Raw genomic sequence first — 17,298 nt, 5'->3', positions numbered from 1 at the left:
AAGCCCAGAGGACGCTTGTTTTCTAGATGGACACCTCCCTTCCATTATCTATCCTTTCTCACCCACCTGCTTTCTGGAGCTGATATTTGGAAGTAGAGTGCGGAGTATAGACAGCAGTGACAGGTGTCTATATGTCCTGGCAGCCAGAGGAGACAAGCAAAGGTGCTGTGGACCTGGCATAACTACTCCACTGGGTAGTGCCTCACCTTGAGCCTGATAGAGAGGCTTAGAGTGCAAGGGCCCAGCTTACTATAGGCAGCACCCTTCATGTACTGTGTATAGAAAGATGGTAGTCAGGGCTGGAGCTGGTGTAGGCACCACCCTTCATAGAGAGGCAAGGACACATCTACCTTAGAACTAGACAGAGGTTAAAAGTAAGCTGGGCTTATGACTTAAGAGAGCCCCTGCTCAGCTGAAGACTTCCCAGGACTCTGAAGAAACTGGAGTTGGAGAGCATGAATGGGAAGGCCCATGCCTCAGGCTGAATGTGTCCTTGGATGGACCCAGGGATTTATGGTAAAAAAGACAGACCTGACCTCTGAGCACAGGATCCCATATGGATCCATCACCAAGTAGACACTGCTTTGGACACTATATAGACCAAGTTCTTATATATGTCCCAGCTCACCCTGATTCTCCCTCTCATTACTCAGATCTTCATTGTTCCCTTCCACTCCATAACCCTATCGTAACCCTATCTGCCCTTCAGATGTCCCCTTTGCTTTGTGTGGAGTCCTTAGATATCTGTCATTCATAGAGTGGGCCCTTGCCAGGTTGTGAGCTTGTGCTAGGTTTTCTTTGCCAGTCTATTTCAGTTTTGGCTGGCAATGTAAAATAACACAAGAACTAGACATTTAAGGACAACCAATAGAGAAAAGAAAACATTTACAAATCATGTATCAGATGAAGGCCCAATATACATACAAAGAATTCTTACAACTCAAAACCAAATGGCTGACCAGTCAAAAAATATCAAAGGACTGGAGTGTCGTTTCTCAGAAAAGATATATAAATGAACAAGCACAAGAGAATATTCATAGTGTGATAAATAATCAAGGAAGTACAAATCACTACCTATATAAAGAAAACACTATCTCATATAAAAATGGAAGTGTACAGGCACAGACAAGCATGTGGAGAAATTGTAGCCCTGTATACTCCTGGTGAGTCTGTGAAATGGTGCAAATATGTATAATGCAGCCTGATTTTGGAATTCCTCAAAACATTAAGCCCAGAATTATTCAGATCCAGCAATTGTATCCTGGTTGTCTACATTTAAAATACATATCCAAGCAAACTCTTCCTAGTGGATGCTCAGAGCAGCTATATTTACAAAGATTATAAATGGATAATCACCAGCATTGTTAATTGGTGAAAGATCAGTAAAATGTGGTCCATCTATATAGCTGAATGCTATGCAGCCATAAAAATGAAGAAGCAACCATACACATTACATGTGAACAAGCTGTGAAGCATCCTGTTTCGTGAAGACAGTTGGGTGCACCATTGTTTGTGTTCCTGTAAAATCAGATGAAATACTCATAACAAACCAGTCCACGTGAGTAGAAAACAGGCCAGCCATTTCCAACACCAAAGGAAAGACTTTAGGAGAAAATGCACAATGAGGGAGGGGCTTCCCTTTGGATAATTGCAATCTATACCAGAAAGAGATGTACAGTGCCATGACTGGTAAATAAAGGAGGCTGCTCATGTTTAAATGACTGATAATATTGTGTGAGATACATCTTATTTCAAAAAGAAACAGCTCCTGAGTTTGTTACTGTCAGGGACTATTAGACAACTGGGAATTTGGGTCATTGGGCAACTCCTTTAATACTGAGATCCCCTGAGACCCCAGAAAGAGTTGGCCTGCTGACTCAGGTGGATGCTTTTTGCAGTTCTACCCATAATGGGTTGATTTGCTCTCCTGTCCTCTCCAACACTGGATTCACTCTGGCTGCTGCTGTCTCTTCTAGAGGATTAATGTGGGTGGTGCTGGGTTGGAAGAGGGAGTCCTAAGAAGTTAGATGGAGGGATGCTGAAGGTTTTCTTTCATGTAATTGAGGCCAGATGAAACTGTCTATGGATGAGCAGGTTTCCTGAGCTACGTGGAATGGTGGGCAAAGATTGTTCTTGACCCTCCAGATGCCGTGCCTCTTTGAGACCTTGTCTGTGCTGTCTACCAAATCCTAGAGCCCTCTTCTAGGCATTTGGACTCTCAGGCTTCTCAGGCCACTCAGTCACAAATCAAACTGAAATTCATTGTCCTGGGAACGAGAAGGACCAAGAACTGTTTGGATTGCCCATGAGGTCAGGAAGCTGTCACCCTTCTAGCGCAGGAACTTGTATTTTTCCTAGGGTATTCGGTTTGGGTTAGGTTGTAAGAATTTGAAGGAAGTCAGATAAAAGCATATTTCCCATGCACATTCTTGCCCAGACAGCCCTATTCAGGCATCCTCCCTTGTCGGGAAACCTGGCACAGAGAAGTTGAGAAATGCACTGGAGCCACACAGCCAGTAGCCACGCCCTTCACCCTTTTCTCACATTCCTCCAAATGTCAGGTTGGAGTTCACTAGTGTGTCGTTTTCTTCAAGGAGTTATCTCTAATTCTTATAAGCACTTTCTGTCTAGGCAGCAGCTAGTGAGATCTCCACAGAAAATGATTTCTTGCCTGTGGAGCCAATGGCTCCTGGTGAGAACCTATATGACTAAGGCCTTCTTCCCCCAGGAGGCTTACCATGGGAGCTGAGAAATCAAATCCTTCCAAACGGCACCGGGATCGCCTCAATACAGAGCTGGACCACCTGGCTAGCCTGCTGCCATTTTCACCTGACATCATCTCCAAGCTGGACAAGCTTTCTGTCCTGCGTCTCAGCGTTAGTTACCTCAGGGTGAAGAGCTTCTTCCAAGGTAGGACTCTCACCTGTGCATTGTGATCATTTGAGCCTAAGTCTAACTTGTATTGCCTGTGTCCATTTGAATTGACCTGGGCTCTCCTGGTCTAGCTGGGTTTTTCTTGTGGTCTATGGGGTCTTACCTGGGTCTACCTGAATCCATATGGTTCTGACTTGGGCCCAACTGTGATCAGACATGTGCATAATGTGTTATATACCACCATGCAACTCCTTGTCCATGCTAAACTCATCTAGATGGTTGTTGGCTGACCCATCTTTGGGATTCCAGGATAACAGGAACATTCTAGCTTCAGGGTTTCTACCGACTTTTCTAGGATGGTCCTGGGTTTTCTAAGTGATCAGAGCCAGGACAGCTCTGGGGGATAGAGAACTACAGGAAATAGGGGGGTCATGCCCAGAGCCAGGATGGCTGGTGGGGGTTGGGATTTTAGGAAATAAAGAAATCTATTCTGAGAGAGAGTAGGATTGGCACAGGCAGGAGGCCTAGTGTCCATGGTTAGCCTTGTTTTCTGTATATTGCTACCTTGAGTCCCACAGAGTGCCTCTGGAACAGCTTTGTGTGCTGTGGCAGCCAGGCTGATCTGCTACCATCATTCTCTAGCAAGTTCTTCTGCCCTCTACAGCCTGTCAAGCTCTGTCTTCTCAACCATCATAGTGCAGGGATTTTTTGTACCTTTCTACTTGCTGTACTGAATCCTCAGTGGTAGCAGGGCTCTGGCCTTTCCCTGCACATTGTGGCTTTTGTTATGTGAGAGGATTGTAAAAGGTTCTTGTGAAGGGTTAAGGTAGGTGGTCAGAGACGGACCTCTCTTCCCTGTGTTCACCATGGCTTCTCACACTGGTCTGCATTGAGAATGATGCCCACGTCCTGCCACATCATCTGGTTGCCTTAGATGTCCAGGTTTTGGTTTCCTCAGGACCTCTGGTATCTGAAAGGCTGAAAAACATACAGGGCTTGAACACACAGATAGGACTGGGCAGCTTCTGCATTGGGTGGCAGCCAAAGGGGACAGGCATAAAGAGGTTAGAACTCCTAAAGGTACAATTTACAGTTGCTGGCTGCTCAGTTTTAGTTTCTGGGTACAGCATTGCTGCAGTTCTGATGGAGTAAGCGGTACTCCTGGGCTTTGATAGCCACTTTCAGTATCCTGTAGCAAGAGGGGCCTTTCTGGGCAGGTGAGGTATTCTCAGCCTGGGGCTTTGCAAACCTCAGCAGTCCCCCAGAACCCTAATGAAGGTTTACATTCCAGTATCAGGAGGATGCTAAGTGGAAGTTCTGCATAGTGCCTGATACCTGACTGTCTTGACACCCTGCCTAAGGTCTTCCCGGGCACCTCTAAGTCCTGGCTAGTCCCAGCCTCCTGGAAGTGAATACCATGTCCCAGTGGAGCTGTGACAACACATTTTCATTTTACTCTTCAGGTTGTTTAGTTTTATGCACAAATATATTGCTTTTATGAATGAATTTCCCTCTGGCCTAAGGATCTCTCCCACTGAACCTCTATCTACCCTGGGAATCTAGACTGGAGCTGCCTGCTTGGAAACTTTCAATTCAAATGGTGCTACAGCCAGTTCGCCTCTGGGATTTCAGTGCTTTTCCAGGGCATTAAGATTGGAAAGAAATTGAGATAATCTTTCCAAACATGCTGTGTCATCGTCATCTTGTGTGGGTGCGGGAAGCTAGGAGAGAATCAAGGCCTCGGTGTTTGTGTTCTGCAAAGTGTCTAAAAGTGAGAAGTGCAACTAAGTCAGCCTCCAGCTCCCATGGGCACTGTGATCAAACTTCAAGGGCAGCATCCATGTCTAGACCACTCAGATCTGACTGGGGCTGCCCTGAGTAGAGAAGCTCTGTCCAGAACTAAAAATGGCTTTGTTTTCTGTGCTTGTACCGACATGGCCACACATATACACACACCTGATCATGGGACAGAGAGGAGGAGTGCTCTAGTTTTCTTCTGTTGCCATGATAAAATACTCTGACAAAAGTAACTTAGGACAGGAGAGGGTTTACTCAGCTTATAATCCCAGCTCACAGTTCATCATCATTGAAGGAAGTTCAGGCAGCAACTCAAGGCAGAAATTTGAGGGCAAGTCTGCGTATTAACTGCCACACAACATTAACTTCATCTCATTTTATAGCCAAAGAAGCCTGGTAGAAATCATGGAGGATGCTCCTTGCTGGCTGGCTTGAAGACTAGTTAATACTCAGCTAGCTTTCTTCTACACTTGAGGATCGTCACCCTAGTCGTGGCACCATCTACAGTGGGCTGTCCTTTCGATAGAGTTAACAATTATGACAAGTTCTCAGATATTCCCACTGGTCAATCTGAAAATTGAGGCTTTCCTCTCACGTGACTCTAGGCTGTGTCAAGTTGATAGGTAACTAGAACGGGTCTCTTCTGCCCTGGACAGTCCTAGATGTACTCAGTCAGGCCAGAGCTTGTTGGCCCATAGGAGATCTGCTCCTGATGTTTATGGCCAATTCCAAAGACAGTCCAAGAGTCTGTGTTAATGTCCAGTTGTTAACTGACAAGTAAAGTGGTTTGCCCATCTTGCTGCCATTTTCAGAGTTCTGTGATGTGAATGGAGCACTACTTGTAGCTGGTCTGCTCACATCACTGCAGCCTGGGGATCCCACTGTGTTGAGATAAAGTGAATCCTCAGGGTGTACAGACTTTGTGAGAGTGTTGTGGCTTCTGTGGGTAAGATAACAATTTTTAAATTTTTTTCTACTATACATTTTCAACCAAGAGTTCTGAATTTTGTGAGTCCCTTTAAGCTTCACATTAGAGAAGAAATTCTAAAAATTTTCCTGAACTCATTTCCAACTGTATGATTAGGAAAAAAAAAAGTGAAGCTGCAAAAATTAGATTTTAGTTTGTGCTTGTTGACCCAAATTGGATGAGCTAATTTCATTAAAACTTCCATAAAACATCACCTCTGAAAAGGACATGAACTGTAAAGTCCAACCTTAGAGGGTGACAGTGGCCTGAAAATCTGATTGGAATATTAAAGATTGCCTTTAATGTTAAAAGAGGCAGTGGGTTATTTTAATTTTGTTTATCTGTCCTGTGTGTGGCAAGGCCTTGCTTTTTCACAGCTCTCTACTTCCACTATCTTCTGTGGGCAATAGTCAGGGCTGGGATTTTCCACTTTTACAAATTTTGCTCTCTACAAAAGGGGAAATTTTGGTGAAGAAAAAAGGTGGGGAGTGTTTAGAAGAGATAGATGGCCATGTCCTATTACAGGGCAGGGAGCAGAGCTGGGTCTCCCATGCTTATACTAGGCTGAATACCTGGATGTGTACTACTGAACATTGACTAGGAAACTCTAAGAAACCTTGGCTCCATTATTGTAGTCCAGAAGCATCATAGGTTGGCTTGTCCCATACCTCCCCAAGGACTCTACAGTCACCAGGACAAGGCCCAGGAAGACCTACTAGGAGTAGAATGTCTCAGGCATTGATATTAAAAATCATGCTCAGACTGGCTCCATGGACAGCATCTACCCAGTGAGTCGTTAGGATGGGAACATCCATTAGGCAAACAAATGTGCACCCTTGTGGAGAACCGCTCCAGGGAGAGGAGATGGTCTGAAAAACTAAAACATAAGAGCAAAAGAGGCAGAGAAACCTAGTTTCATCTCTCACAAAAACCTAGAGATTTCTCATGGCTATGCTGCTGCTTCCTCCCAATGGCCTGTACTCACCTTGCATGGTGTCTGGCCTCCTTTGCTCATTTGTTTTGTTCTCAGCCTGTCACACCTGCCCACATTCTTCTGGCTATCCTAGAATTCTCACCCAAGGTCATTCCTGGCCCCCTTGCTCGCTTGAGCTGAACAGGCTCCTCTGCTTCATGTTAACCCCAGACGAACAAATATAGACACACCATGACATCACTAGATGTAACCTGGAACACAGAACTTGAGAACACAACATCCATTAGCATGTAAAAATCACGTGTTCCTTGAGAGCATTAATGATTTTGGATACACTGGATGGATGTGTACAATTATAAAACTATGCTGTATCATTTTTCTGTTCTCACCAAAGGATTACCTTTTTCCTGGTGGTCTTTGTCATGAGTTAAATTTTGGATCGTCCCAAAATTCATACCCTGAAGCCCAAATGTGCAATGGCTTTTGAAGATGGACCTCTAAGTAAAGTAATCAAAGTTAAAGAAGATCCCAAGTGTCTTAGTCAGGGTTTCTATTCCTGCACAAACATCATGACCATGAAGCAAGTTGGGGAGGAAAGGGTTTATTTGGCTTACTTCCATATTGCTGTTCATCACCAAAGGAAGTCAGGACTGGAACTCAAGCAGGTCAGGAAGCAAGAGCTGATGCCGAGGCCATGGAGGGATGTTCTTTACTGGCTTGCTTCTTGGTCATGATGTTGTGCAGGAATAGAAACCCTGACTAAGACAAATTGGTACCAGCATAGTGGGGTATTCCTGTGACAACCTGACTATGTTTTGGGGAGGACTGTGGAAGGACTTTGGAACTTTGAGCTAGAAGAACCACTGGTTGTTAAGAACTCTGTGGGATGTTGTGTAGGAGCTTGGAAGATCATGTTGAGAACAGTGCAGAGATGGAGGCCTGGCTTGTGAAATTTCAGAGGGAAGATTAAAGACTCTTATCAGGGCCATGTTGTTTTGATTGTGAAGATTCTGTGGTTCTGGTTAGCTGGGGCGGAAGTATCAGATGTGATTAACAAGATACCAGAACTACTAAAGTGAAAACTTTGCGTTACTGGAACTATTGATCCTGGTTAGCTGGAGCTAAGAAATTAAGAAGAGACCAGCATCATTGAGGAGACATCTTCTGGGAATTGTTTTCTGAGAGCACAAAGAGGCTGTGCTCCGGAGATAGCCAAGGTTGTACCTTGTGCTGCAGCAGGACTTGGTAATGTGTAAGAGTCACCCAGGTGGTACTGGTTTTGACAGCACGAAGGGCTCATGAAGAGCAGCTGAGGCTCAGCACAGTGAGAGGCCATGGGAGGCCATAAGTGAAGGTGTAGTTTCAGTTTGCAATTGATGGCCCAGGACTGAAGGTGTCATGCAAAGGAGTTGAGGCTTGGCACCATGAAGACAGTCTATGAGAGGCTATTGGTGAAGCCTAGTTACAGCAGTGTTTTGGGAATGCCAGTACCATGCAATGACCACCAAGGACAGCAGCAGCAGCAGTGGAGTACAGGCATCTGGAGGCCAGAAGACAAGATGTGTGCTACAAAGGGCAGAGCTGGAGAGGTGACTTAAGCCCTTAGAGGAGCCCAGAAGATCGTGAGTTGGATCCCAGACATCGGTTTTGCTTTTGATTGTGACTGTGCCCTGATATTTTTCCCTCTTGAAGGAAGAATGTATTTTAGTGGAGCCCATAGTTAAGAGACTTTGAATTTTAAAAGATATTGGACATTTTAAATTGATTGAACTTTTAATATGTAAAGACTGTGGGACTTTAGATCTTGAGGATGAATAAGAAAGTAAGGGTTGAGGCTTAATAGTGATGTGTTTGTGTGTCAAGTTGGCAAGGGGTCAATTGTACTGGCTGGTTTTGTGTGTCAACTTGACACAGGCTGGAGTTATCACAGAGAAGGGAGTTTCAGTTGGGAAAGTGCCTCCATGAGATCCAGCTGTGGGGCATTTTTTCAATTGCCCCTTGTGGGTGGTGCCATTCCTGGGCTGGAGGTCTTGGGTTCTATAAGAGAGCAGGCTGAGCAAGCCAGGAGAAGCAAGCCAGTAAAGAACATCCCTCCATGGCCTCTGCATCAGCTCCTGCTTCCTGACCTGCTTGAGTTCCAGTCCTGACTTCCTTTGGTGATGAACAGCCATGTGGAAGTAAGCCAAATAAACCCTTTCCTCCCCACTTGCTTCTTGGTCATGATGTTGTGCAGGAATAGAAACCCTGACTAAGACACCAAGGTATGGCTGTGATCTTTCAAAATCTCTTATAAGAGGAGCACACCCCCCACCCCTGAACACATACCCAGAATAGCCACCCATTTGAGGACACAGCAAGAACAGAAAGGCCCCTCAAGGAACCCAAATTGGCCATCATCTTGACCATGAACTTCAGCCTCTAGAACTGTGAGAAGATGAGTTGCTGTGGTCCAACTTGTCCAGCCAATGATATTTTGCTATCTTATCTGACTAAATACTGAGAAGTGGGATGCCACTGAGATAAACACTGAGACATATGAGGGAAGCTTTGGAATTGGATGATGGAGGATGCAGAAGCTCTAAGGTGTATGCTGGGAAGAACAAACTGGCTATGGGGTGTATTTGCAGTAATATGACTTTTAAAGGTGATTCTAGAATGTTAAAAAAAAAGAGGAGTGTTGAAGAGCAGGCTCTTGATGATTCAGATAATATGTGTTATATTAAACAGAATTTAGTAGAAATGTGAACATTAATGAATTATTCTGTTGAGGACTCAGCAGGAACAAAGAGCTGGTATTGCAAACCAGAGGAAACAGGATCTTTATTCATAAGATGGCAAAAATGCAGCCTGATTGTGCCCCTAGTATTTCACCAAGAATGGAACCTGCAAAAGAAGAGGTGGCTTTCAATGGAAGAGATTCCTCAGCGGACTACTGAAGGTGCTTCTTCATACTTTTCTTTATTGCTTATAATAAAATACGCATAGGAATAAATCAAAGAAATTAAAAGAACTTATTTAGAGTTGAAAAATCCTTAGCCTGCTCCTATTGCAACAAATGAGAAAGGATGCAGCTGAACAAGCACTTGTTAAAGAAACCGTGTGATATGAACCATGAGTGTAACCAGCCACCACAGAAGGAGGAAGAGAGGAGGCTTATAGGAGTAGATACTTCTGTCTCAGCAAACGGAGGCAGGACAGTAAGAGAGTTATCCCTCTAACAACATAAATTCACCATCAGTGAAGGGACAGTGTGACCCTAGGGAGTGTCTGAAGAGATAGTCCAAGTTTGCTGTGGGCCAAGGATGCCCACCCAGAACTTTGAACCCAAGATATTTCTCAACCCGAAGGTCTTCTCTGATTTGCCTTACTAGGTTTTAGCCTTTCATGGTAACAATGCCTCTCTTTCTCCCTTTTGAGAGAATCCTTCTCCTAGGCTCTCTGCCACCATGTCTTAGACATACACACCTTGATTTGAGCCACAGGTTCACAACTGGAGGGATCCACCGGGAGGGGTTGTCTAGCATATCTAGTTGTCTCTCCAAGTGAGTAGATGATGTTGAAATGAGATTTTATTTTTAGACTTCAGAATAGGTATTGATGGGACTTAACACTTAAGATAAAAAAGCTTTCCAAGTCATAGTATTAGTGTATAAAAATATCACCCTGATTGTTTTATGAATGATTCTATTTTTCTACCTCTTTTCATTGATCTCAAAAGATCAACCTGACCAATTAGAGACAGCCTTAATCAGTTCCTCTCTCCTTTTCTCTCTCCTGTCTCTGAATTCCTTTCCAGGACATAAGGAACTAAGGTTTGATGTCCCTTCTTGCGTCCCCAGAAGATCTCCTCTGTGTATTGTCCTCCTTCTGTCTCTGGGAGGATCTGGGACAGCCTAAGGCATTGCTGGTCACTTCTAGGGAGGGTATATTAGTAGTTCTATCCTGTTGTCCAAGCAGACTAGTTGGGCCATTTGTACAAGTCTAACGACACAGTTAAAACAACATGTCGGGTTGGAGAGATGGCTGAGTGGTTAAGAGCACTAACTGCTCTTCCCGAGTTCTTGAGTTCAATTACTAGCAACCACATGGTGGCTCATAACCATCTGTAATGGGCATCAGATGCCATCTTCTGGTGTGTCTGAAGACAGCAACAGTGTACCTACATACATGGAATAAATAAATAAATTCTTTTTTTTTAAAACACACACACACACACACCATGTCTCTCTACTGAGCAAACCTGAGGCAGCAGGACCCCAACTCCACTCCTTTACAGTGATGCTAGACTTCCTGATCCCCTCAATAGAAGTAACAAGGGGAAAAGAAAGAAGACCAAGAAATGTCCCATGTGGCTGACATGGCTATGAGCTGGTACATTAGGCAGGCGTGACATCCAAGAGGATACCTAGAATGTCATTGGGTGTCATACTCTGAAGGGGAACAAAGGTGATCTTTCTCCTATGACTGGTATCATATAAGTGTCTTTCCTAACCCCAGGTGGCAAATCCTCCTCTTAATGTGGTCTGGTTTCATGTGTCCTTTTGGGCCAAATGTATACCCCACTGTCACAGGCTAGTACGTACATAGCATGGTCTACTTGGTCCGTAAGGGTTGGACACCTTTGGCTTACTGGCTAAGCAATTCTTTCTACCCGAGGCTTGTTGCCTGACAGGAGCACTCAAAGCCTTTTCCTCTTAGATTTCTAAGTAGAGAAAGAATAGCAGCTTTTAGTGCTACTGGACTCAGAAGGCACAGTGGTCTCACAGAGTCCTTCTGAAGCACCTCTGGCTGGACACAAGAGGAGAAGAAATCCTACTCTTTTTTGCTATAGATGGAAATAGACTTAGAGTATGCTCCCTTCCTGAACTTTTACCCGGTACCCTCCCCCTACCATCATTCTGAATTGCGCCGTGGAGCCTAGGAATACTTGTCTTGATGTCTCAGCTACAATTTATATGGGAAGAATTCATTCTAGCATTCTTTATAATGTGAGTGGGAAAAGGTGCCATGCACATGCCTTTTTAACACTTAGAGTATACTGCAGGAAATCTACCTTTGAATAATATCTTTCATCTTCAGTAGGTAACCAGTCTTCTCTTCTGTTGATAATGGCCACAGTGAAGATAAAGCATTTTATGTATTTATTTTTGAGAAAGGGTTATATAATGTAACCTTGTCTGGCTAGAATTCACTATGTAGACCAGTCTATCCTTGAACTCACAGGGATTCACCTACCTCTGCCTCCCAGGTGCTCAGATTAAAGTTGTGAACTATCACACCTAACAAGATTTAGTATTATAACAATAAATTGATGAGCCAGCAGGAAGTTAAGTAACATTCAGGGACAAAAAATTATGAAATGCCAAGAATCCAGAGATAACAGTATTAAATGAAACTTTGTACAGATACAGTTCATACAGAAGAAAGGAAATTCCAGATGAAGAGGAATGAGAAGCAAGAGAGTGACTATAGGGAAAAATCAATCATTGATTTAAATGATGATATACAGTAAAAACAAAAAAGAGAAATGAGCGCATAAAATATTTTTATTTTGGGCACAGAATTAAAGAGGGTGGTTTTAAGTTAGTTCTAAGTTTCTGATATTATATTTGAAGGTTATCTTATTTTTTGTTTGTTTTGTTTTTGTTTTTTCAAGACAGGGTTTTTCTATGTAACCTTGCTGTCCTTGAACTCATACTGTAGACCAGGCTAGTCTCAAATTCACAGAGATCCACCAGCTTCTGCCTCCTAAGCACCAGGATTAAAGGAGAGCACCATCACCACCTAGCTGGTTATCTTTTTGTTTGTTTGTTTTTGTTTTTGTTTTTTTGAGACAGGATTTCTTTGAATAGCCCTGCTGTCCTGGAACTCACTCTGTAGACCAGGCTGGCCTCGAACTCAGAAATCTGCCTGCCTCTGACTCCCAAGTGCTGGGATTAAAGGCATGTGCCATCACTGCCTGGCGTGGTTATCTTGTTTTAAAACAGAAATGTGATTTTAATTTTTAAAAGAGAAAACAGAATGAGAAAATGTAGCCAAAGAAAAAGACAAGAAAGTAGTAAAGACTCAAATGAGTATAACAAATAGAAATCATAAAAGTCCAAACATATCATTAATTATAAGAAATATAAATGGAATAGCCATGCCAATTGTGCTGGCTGGTTTTGTAATGTTAACTTGACACAAGCTAGAGTTATTAGAGAAGAAGAAGCCTCAGTTGAGAAAATGCCTCCATGAGATCCAGCTGTAAGGCATTTTTCTCAATTAGTGATACATGGAGAGGGCTCAACCCATTGTTGGTAGTAACATCTTTGGGCTAGTGGTCCTGGGTTCTATAAGAGAGCAGGCTGAGAAAGCCAAGGAAGCAAGCCATAAGCAGCATCCCTCTGTATCAGCTCCTGCCTCCAGGTTCCAGCCCTGCTTAGGCTCTGTATCAGCTCCTGCCTCCAGGTTCCAGCCCTGCTTGAGTTCCTGTCCTGACTTCCTCTGATGATGGATTGTGATCTGAAAGTGTGAGCCAAATAAACCCTTTCCTTCTCAACTGGCTTTTTGGTCATGGTGTTTTGTCACAGCAATAAAACCCTGACTAAGTCACCAATTAAAAGATATGTGAAGCTTGATATGCTATTTACAAAGTGCACATTTAAAGTCTAATAGTTTAGAAAGAACGAAAAGATAGAAAAAGACACCGAAGAAACCCTAACAGAGAGAAGACTTATGCCTCTGAATCAATGTCCAAAATTTTCTTTGAAGTTAAAAAGCACTGGAGAGAGGAAGGGGATGAGTCACTACATAATTATTTAATGATTCATTTAATCAAATGAATAAGATAATTTAAAATTTATGTTTCTAATAACTTCAAAATCTATAAAAACAAACATTGACAGAATTATAAAAAATACACAAATTCACCATCAGAAAGATATTAAAAGACTTTGTGGAGTAAAACATTAAAGGAATAAAAGTTATAAAAGATGTAAACAAGGCAAACATAAGATCAGTCTAATGGACAAACAAAAAGCGCTGGGTTCCCGGATTCCAGAGTCCCAGTATTCTCAAGTCTGCATGTACATGTTAAATATTGACATCACATGGCCAATAAATCAAATTGAGGCAAAAGACAAAAATCATAAAAACTTATAGTGAGGCCCCAATTGAACATTAGCTAGAAACCACTAGTGTAAAAGATAATCTGAAACTCCTTTTATCTGTAATAACTTTTAGACTAATGAAGAAAATATGATGGAATTTAGAAATATTTACAAATGTAAAGGTGTAGCAAATCAATAGTCACAAACACTTAGTCTTGCTTACATATAAATTAAGAAAGACTGAATACCAATAAGTTAAGTAGTGAATTGTTTTGTTAAAGAACAATAAAACAAAGAATCAAAGGGGGGAATGATAAAAGAAAAGATATTGGGAAAATAGAAAAGTGCTAAGTAGCATTCTATTAAATAATCAAATTTACAAATTCTGGTGAGTGGTCAAGAAAAAAGTGTGAGATGAGTTAAGATATAAAAAAAGACAATTATAGATGCCATTGAGATTTAAAAGATCATCTAAGGGCATTATGCACAATTTAGTACTTATATATTTGAGATTTGAAAGTAATGAATTCCTTGAAACAAAATCTTATTAAATGGACTCAGAGGAAGTGAAAAGCTCATATAGTCATATGACTATTGAAGAAACTGAATCAGGTTTAAGAGATGGCTCAGTAGTTAAGAGCATATGCTGTTCTTTCAGAGAACTCGAATTTGATTCTCAGCACCCATGTCAGATGTCAGCCTATAACTCCAGCTCCAGGAAAGCCAGTGTATCTGGCTTCTGTTAGTACCTGTACACACACACACACACACACACACACACACACACACACACACACACACACACTAAATTAAAAGTGAATCTTAAAAAAAGAAATTGAATCAATAGTTTAAAATCTCCTTACAGAGGAATTCTAAGGCTGGGTAACTTAAAAACAATTTTTACAAACTGTAAATAGAAAAAAAATTCTACTCTGTACTGGATCTATAGTGCTGAACTTGATATGGAGATGTTGATGTGAACTGGTGGCTTTCAATATGTACAGATAGGCCAAGGCATGGTGATAGATATAAAGTGGACATAATTCGCACACAAAAAAGGTCTGCTGCCCTATAACAATACACATTCTTTGCATTTAGATACTGACTCTGAATTCCATTCACCACTGCAAGGAGCCAGGGACTTGGGAGCAGGGGTGATACAAGATAATTTTGTTTATGCCTGAAAGTACTCAGTGGAGGCATGTCATTCAACATAGGTTGAGCATAAGGAAGTTTCTACTGACAAGCCAGGGATGATTTCAGCATTAAAATGACTTGTGGTAGTAATGGCTGATAACTACATGAATAAAACAGGATTCTATCCGTGTACTCTAGTAGAGATAAACAAACTAAATAAACAGTGAGAAAATTTCTCTGTATTATATTACTAGATAGTAAAGCTAGGAGAGACAAACATAAAAGAGGTGAGCTAAAAGTCAGTGGTCATTGAGCCATGGTCGGTTCAAGCAAATAGTGCAATCAATACAAAGGGTAATGGGGAAGGTGTGATGAGAAATGGCGTTAAGTCTTAAACAAAATAATCTTTCTGTGTCAAGGGGAAAGAACATAAAGGAGAGAAATAATATTCATTATCCCCAGTGGTTGTATTTGACCTACTGAAAGCATCTAAGTAGATACCATGTATCACACGAAAAAGCATCTTGGGTTGAGCCTAGCATAACATGATGGTCTTCTTGATGACAATCTTTTCTAATCATGAGGAATCATCAGTCTTCCACTGGCTGAACTGTGGTCTTCATAGAGACCTGACACAAGAAATCTAGACTGTGGGGAGAACCACAGCTCTCCAGCCAATGACTTGACAGTGATCTGTCTGCACCCGTTGGTAAACTTCAGGGAAGTCTATGGGAAAATAATCTGGGCATATTGTGCTGTTCTTAAAAGTATTTTGTAAGTTTGACATCTCAAAACAAGTCAATTGGAAGCATCAAGAAAACAGCACACAGGAAGTGGCCTGTGAGGCCTGAGTCTGCAGTGGGCCCCACTCTCATGCAGAGGACCTCACTGCATGGGGGAAGTGTAAGTCCTGGGGAACAGGAAGAAAAGAAAGGGACAAGGGATGGCAGAGCCTGCGAAGAGGCTGTGTTCTCAAGAGTGGATGTGCACATATATCTGTGAGGAGCATTTTCCCCACCGCCACTGTCATGACCGCACTGTCATCACTAACAGAGATGCAGTTACAAATATTCAAGGGCAGTGGCTGTGGAAGCTAGGACAAGACAGCCCTAGGCAGTGCTTGAACATGAAATGGGCAGGGAGCAGGTGTACATGGAGATTTCCTGGCTTGTGGAAATATTATTTCTGCAGCCTGCAAACCTGGAAATTATTACCTGTATACCTTTATTTCCTTCAGTTATTTTTACTTTCAAATTTGAACTTTTAACTAGAATATAGTATTTGTGTTTCTTGATGGAGCAAAATATACTTACTGAAACATGTATAATGATCAAGCCAGAGTAATTAGCATTTCCCATTTTTGTCTTTAGAATTAAGGCATTATGTATATCAGTCATTTTGAACCATTACTACATTTCTGAAGTGAATCCTATTTCGTTATTCTCTCTCTTTTTGAGATTTGTTTTATATATATATATATATATATATATATATATATATATATATATAATATGACTGTTTTGCCTGGACACATGTCTGTGTACCACATGCATGCAATGCCTGCAGGTGCCAGAAGAGACCATTGGATCCTCTGGAGTTTGAGTTAGAGCTAGCCGGGAACCACTACCTGTGTACTGGGAACTGAACCCAGGTCTTCTGGAAGAGTGAGCTCTCACTCCAGCCTTCAGAGCTACTTCCTGCTTCCAACTCCATTTTTTGTAGCCATTATCCACCCTCTCTGTTTCTCTTCACACTATCTTTTCCATCCTCTGAATGACCTCTGTTCTCTAAACTTCTGGGTGATGAATATTTTTAGCCTCCACAAATAAATGAGCACATGTGGTAAATTCAATGCTTGGCTCTTCATTTAACATAACAGCACCCAGTTCTCTCATTTTTCCTGTAAACAGTAGCTTTTCATCCTTTTTATGGATGAATAGTATTTTATTATGTTTATTCATCACATTTTCTATATTTATTCATTCATCAGTGAGTATATAGGCTGATTCCATGTCTTGATTATTATAATGGTGCTAGAGTTAGCACAGGTGTCTCTTTGACAAGTTATTTTTTCCTTTGACTGTTCACTCAGAAGTGAGGTGTAGAATTACATTTCTTATATTAGATTTTTTTTCAAGATTTCAAGACCCTTATGTTGTACACAGCAAGACACTATCACAAACAAGCTGAAAGTGTATATAGATTGTACAATATTGGACCTATTTCTCCAATTACCAAATTAGAGAGACTATTGGATGACAATCAACAAATTTCTAATTCCTCATATTTTTGGATTTTAATCGGTTAGGATATGTTGGTAATATTAATTTTCATATTAAAATATTAAGAAAAAGTAATTGCCACTTCCTGTTGTTTTTGTTGTAAGAGGTGGAATTAGGTTTGTGTGGGTTTGTTGAAAGACTACTTTCCTGCTTCTTCTAGGGTGTGGTTTTGCTCCTTATGTTGGTGTCTTCCATCTATTAACCTTTGTAGGGCTG

At 41.8% G+C, this 17,298-nt stretch overlaps 1 protein-coding gene across 2 annotated transcripts in view; it reads left to right on the top strand.

Annotated features, from left to right (window-relative positions):
- The window catches only part of Ahrr (aryl-hydrocarbon receptor repressor), a 94,371-nt gene that overhangs the window by 11,505 nt on the left and 65,568 nt on the right, over positions 1 to 17,298 (top strand). Inside the window, exon 3 of one of the 2 annotated variants that reach the window (XM_031360397.1) lies at positions 2,729 to 2,910. The exons of the other annotated variant lie outside the window; for it this stretch is intronic. Within the exon in view, the coding sequence (XP_031216257.1) occupies positions 2,729 to 2,910 (182 nt within the window). The remainder of the gene's footprint in view (positions 1 to 2,728; positions 2,911 to 17,298) is intronic. 2 annotated transcript variants of the gene reach the window in all.

The sequence above is a fragment of the Mastomys coucha genome, unplaced genomic scaffold (assembly GCF_008632895.1).
Source record: "Mastomys coucha isolate ucsf_1 unplaced genomic scaffold, UCSF_Mcou_1 pScaffold8, whole genome shotgun sequence".
In the NCBI taxonomy this organism is placed as follows: domain Eukaryota; kingdom Metazoa; phylum Chordata; class Mammalia; order Rodentia; family Muridae; genus Mastomys; species Mastomys coucha.
This window is presented reverse-complemented; position numbering and strand designations above follow the sequence as displayed.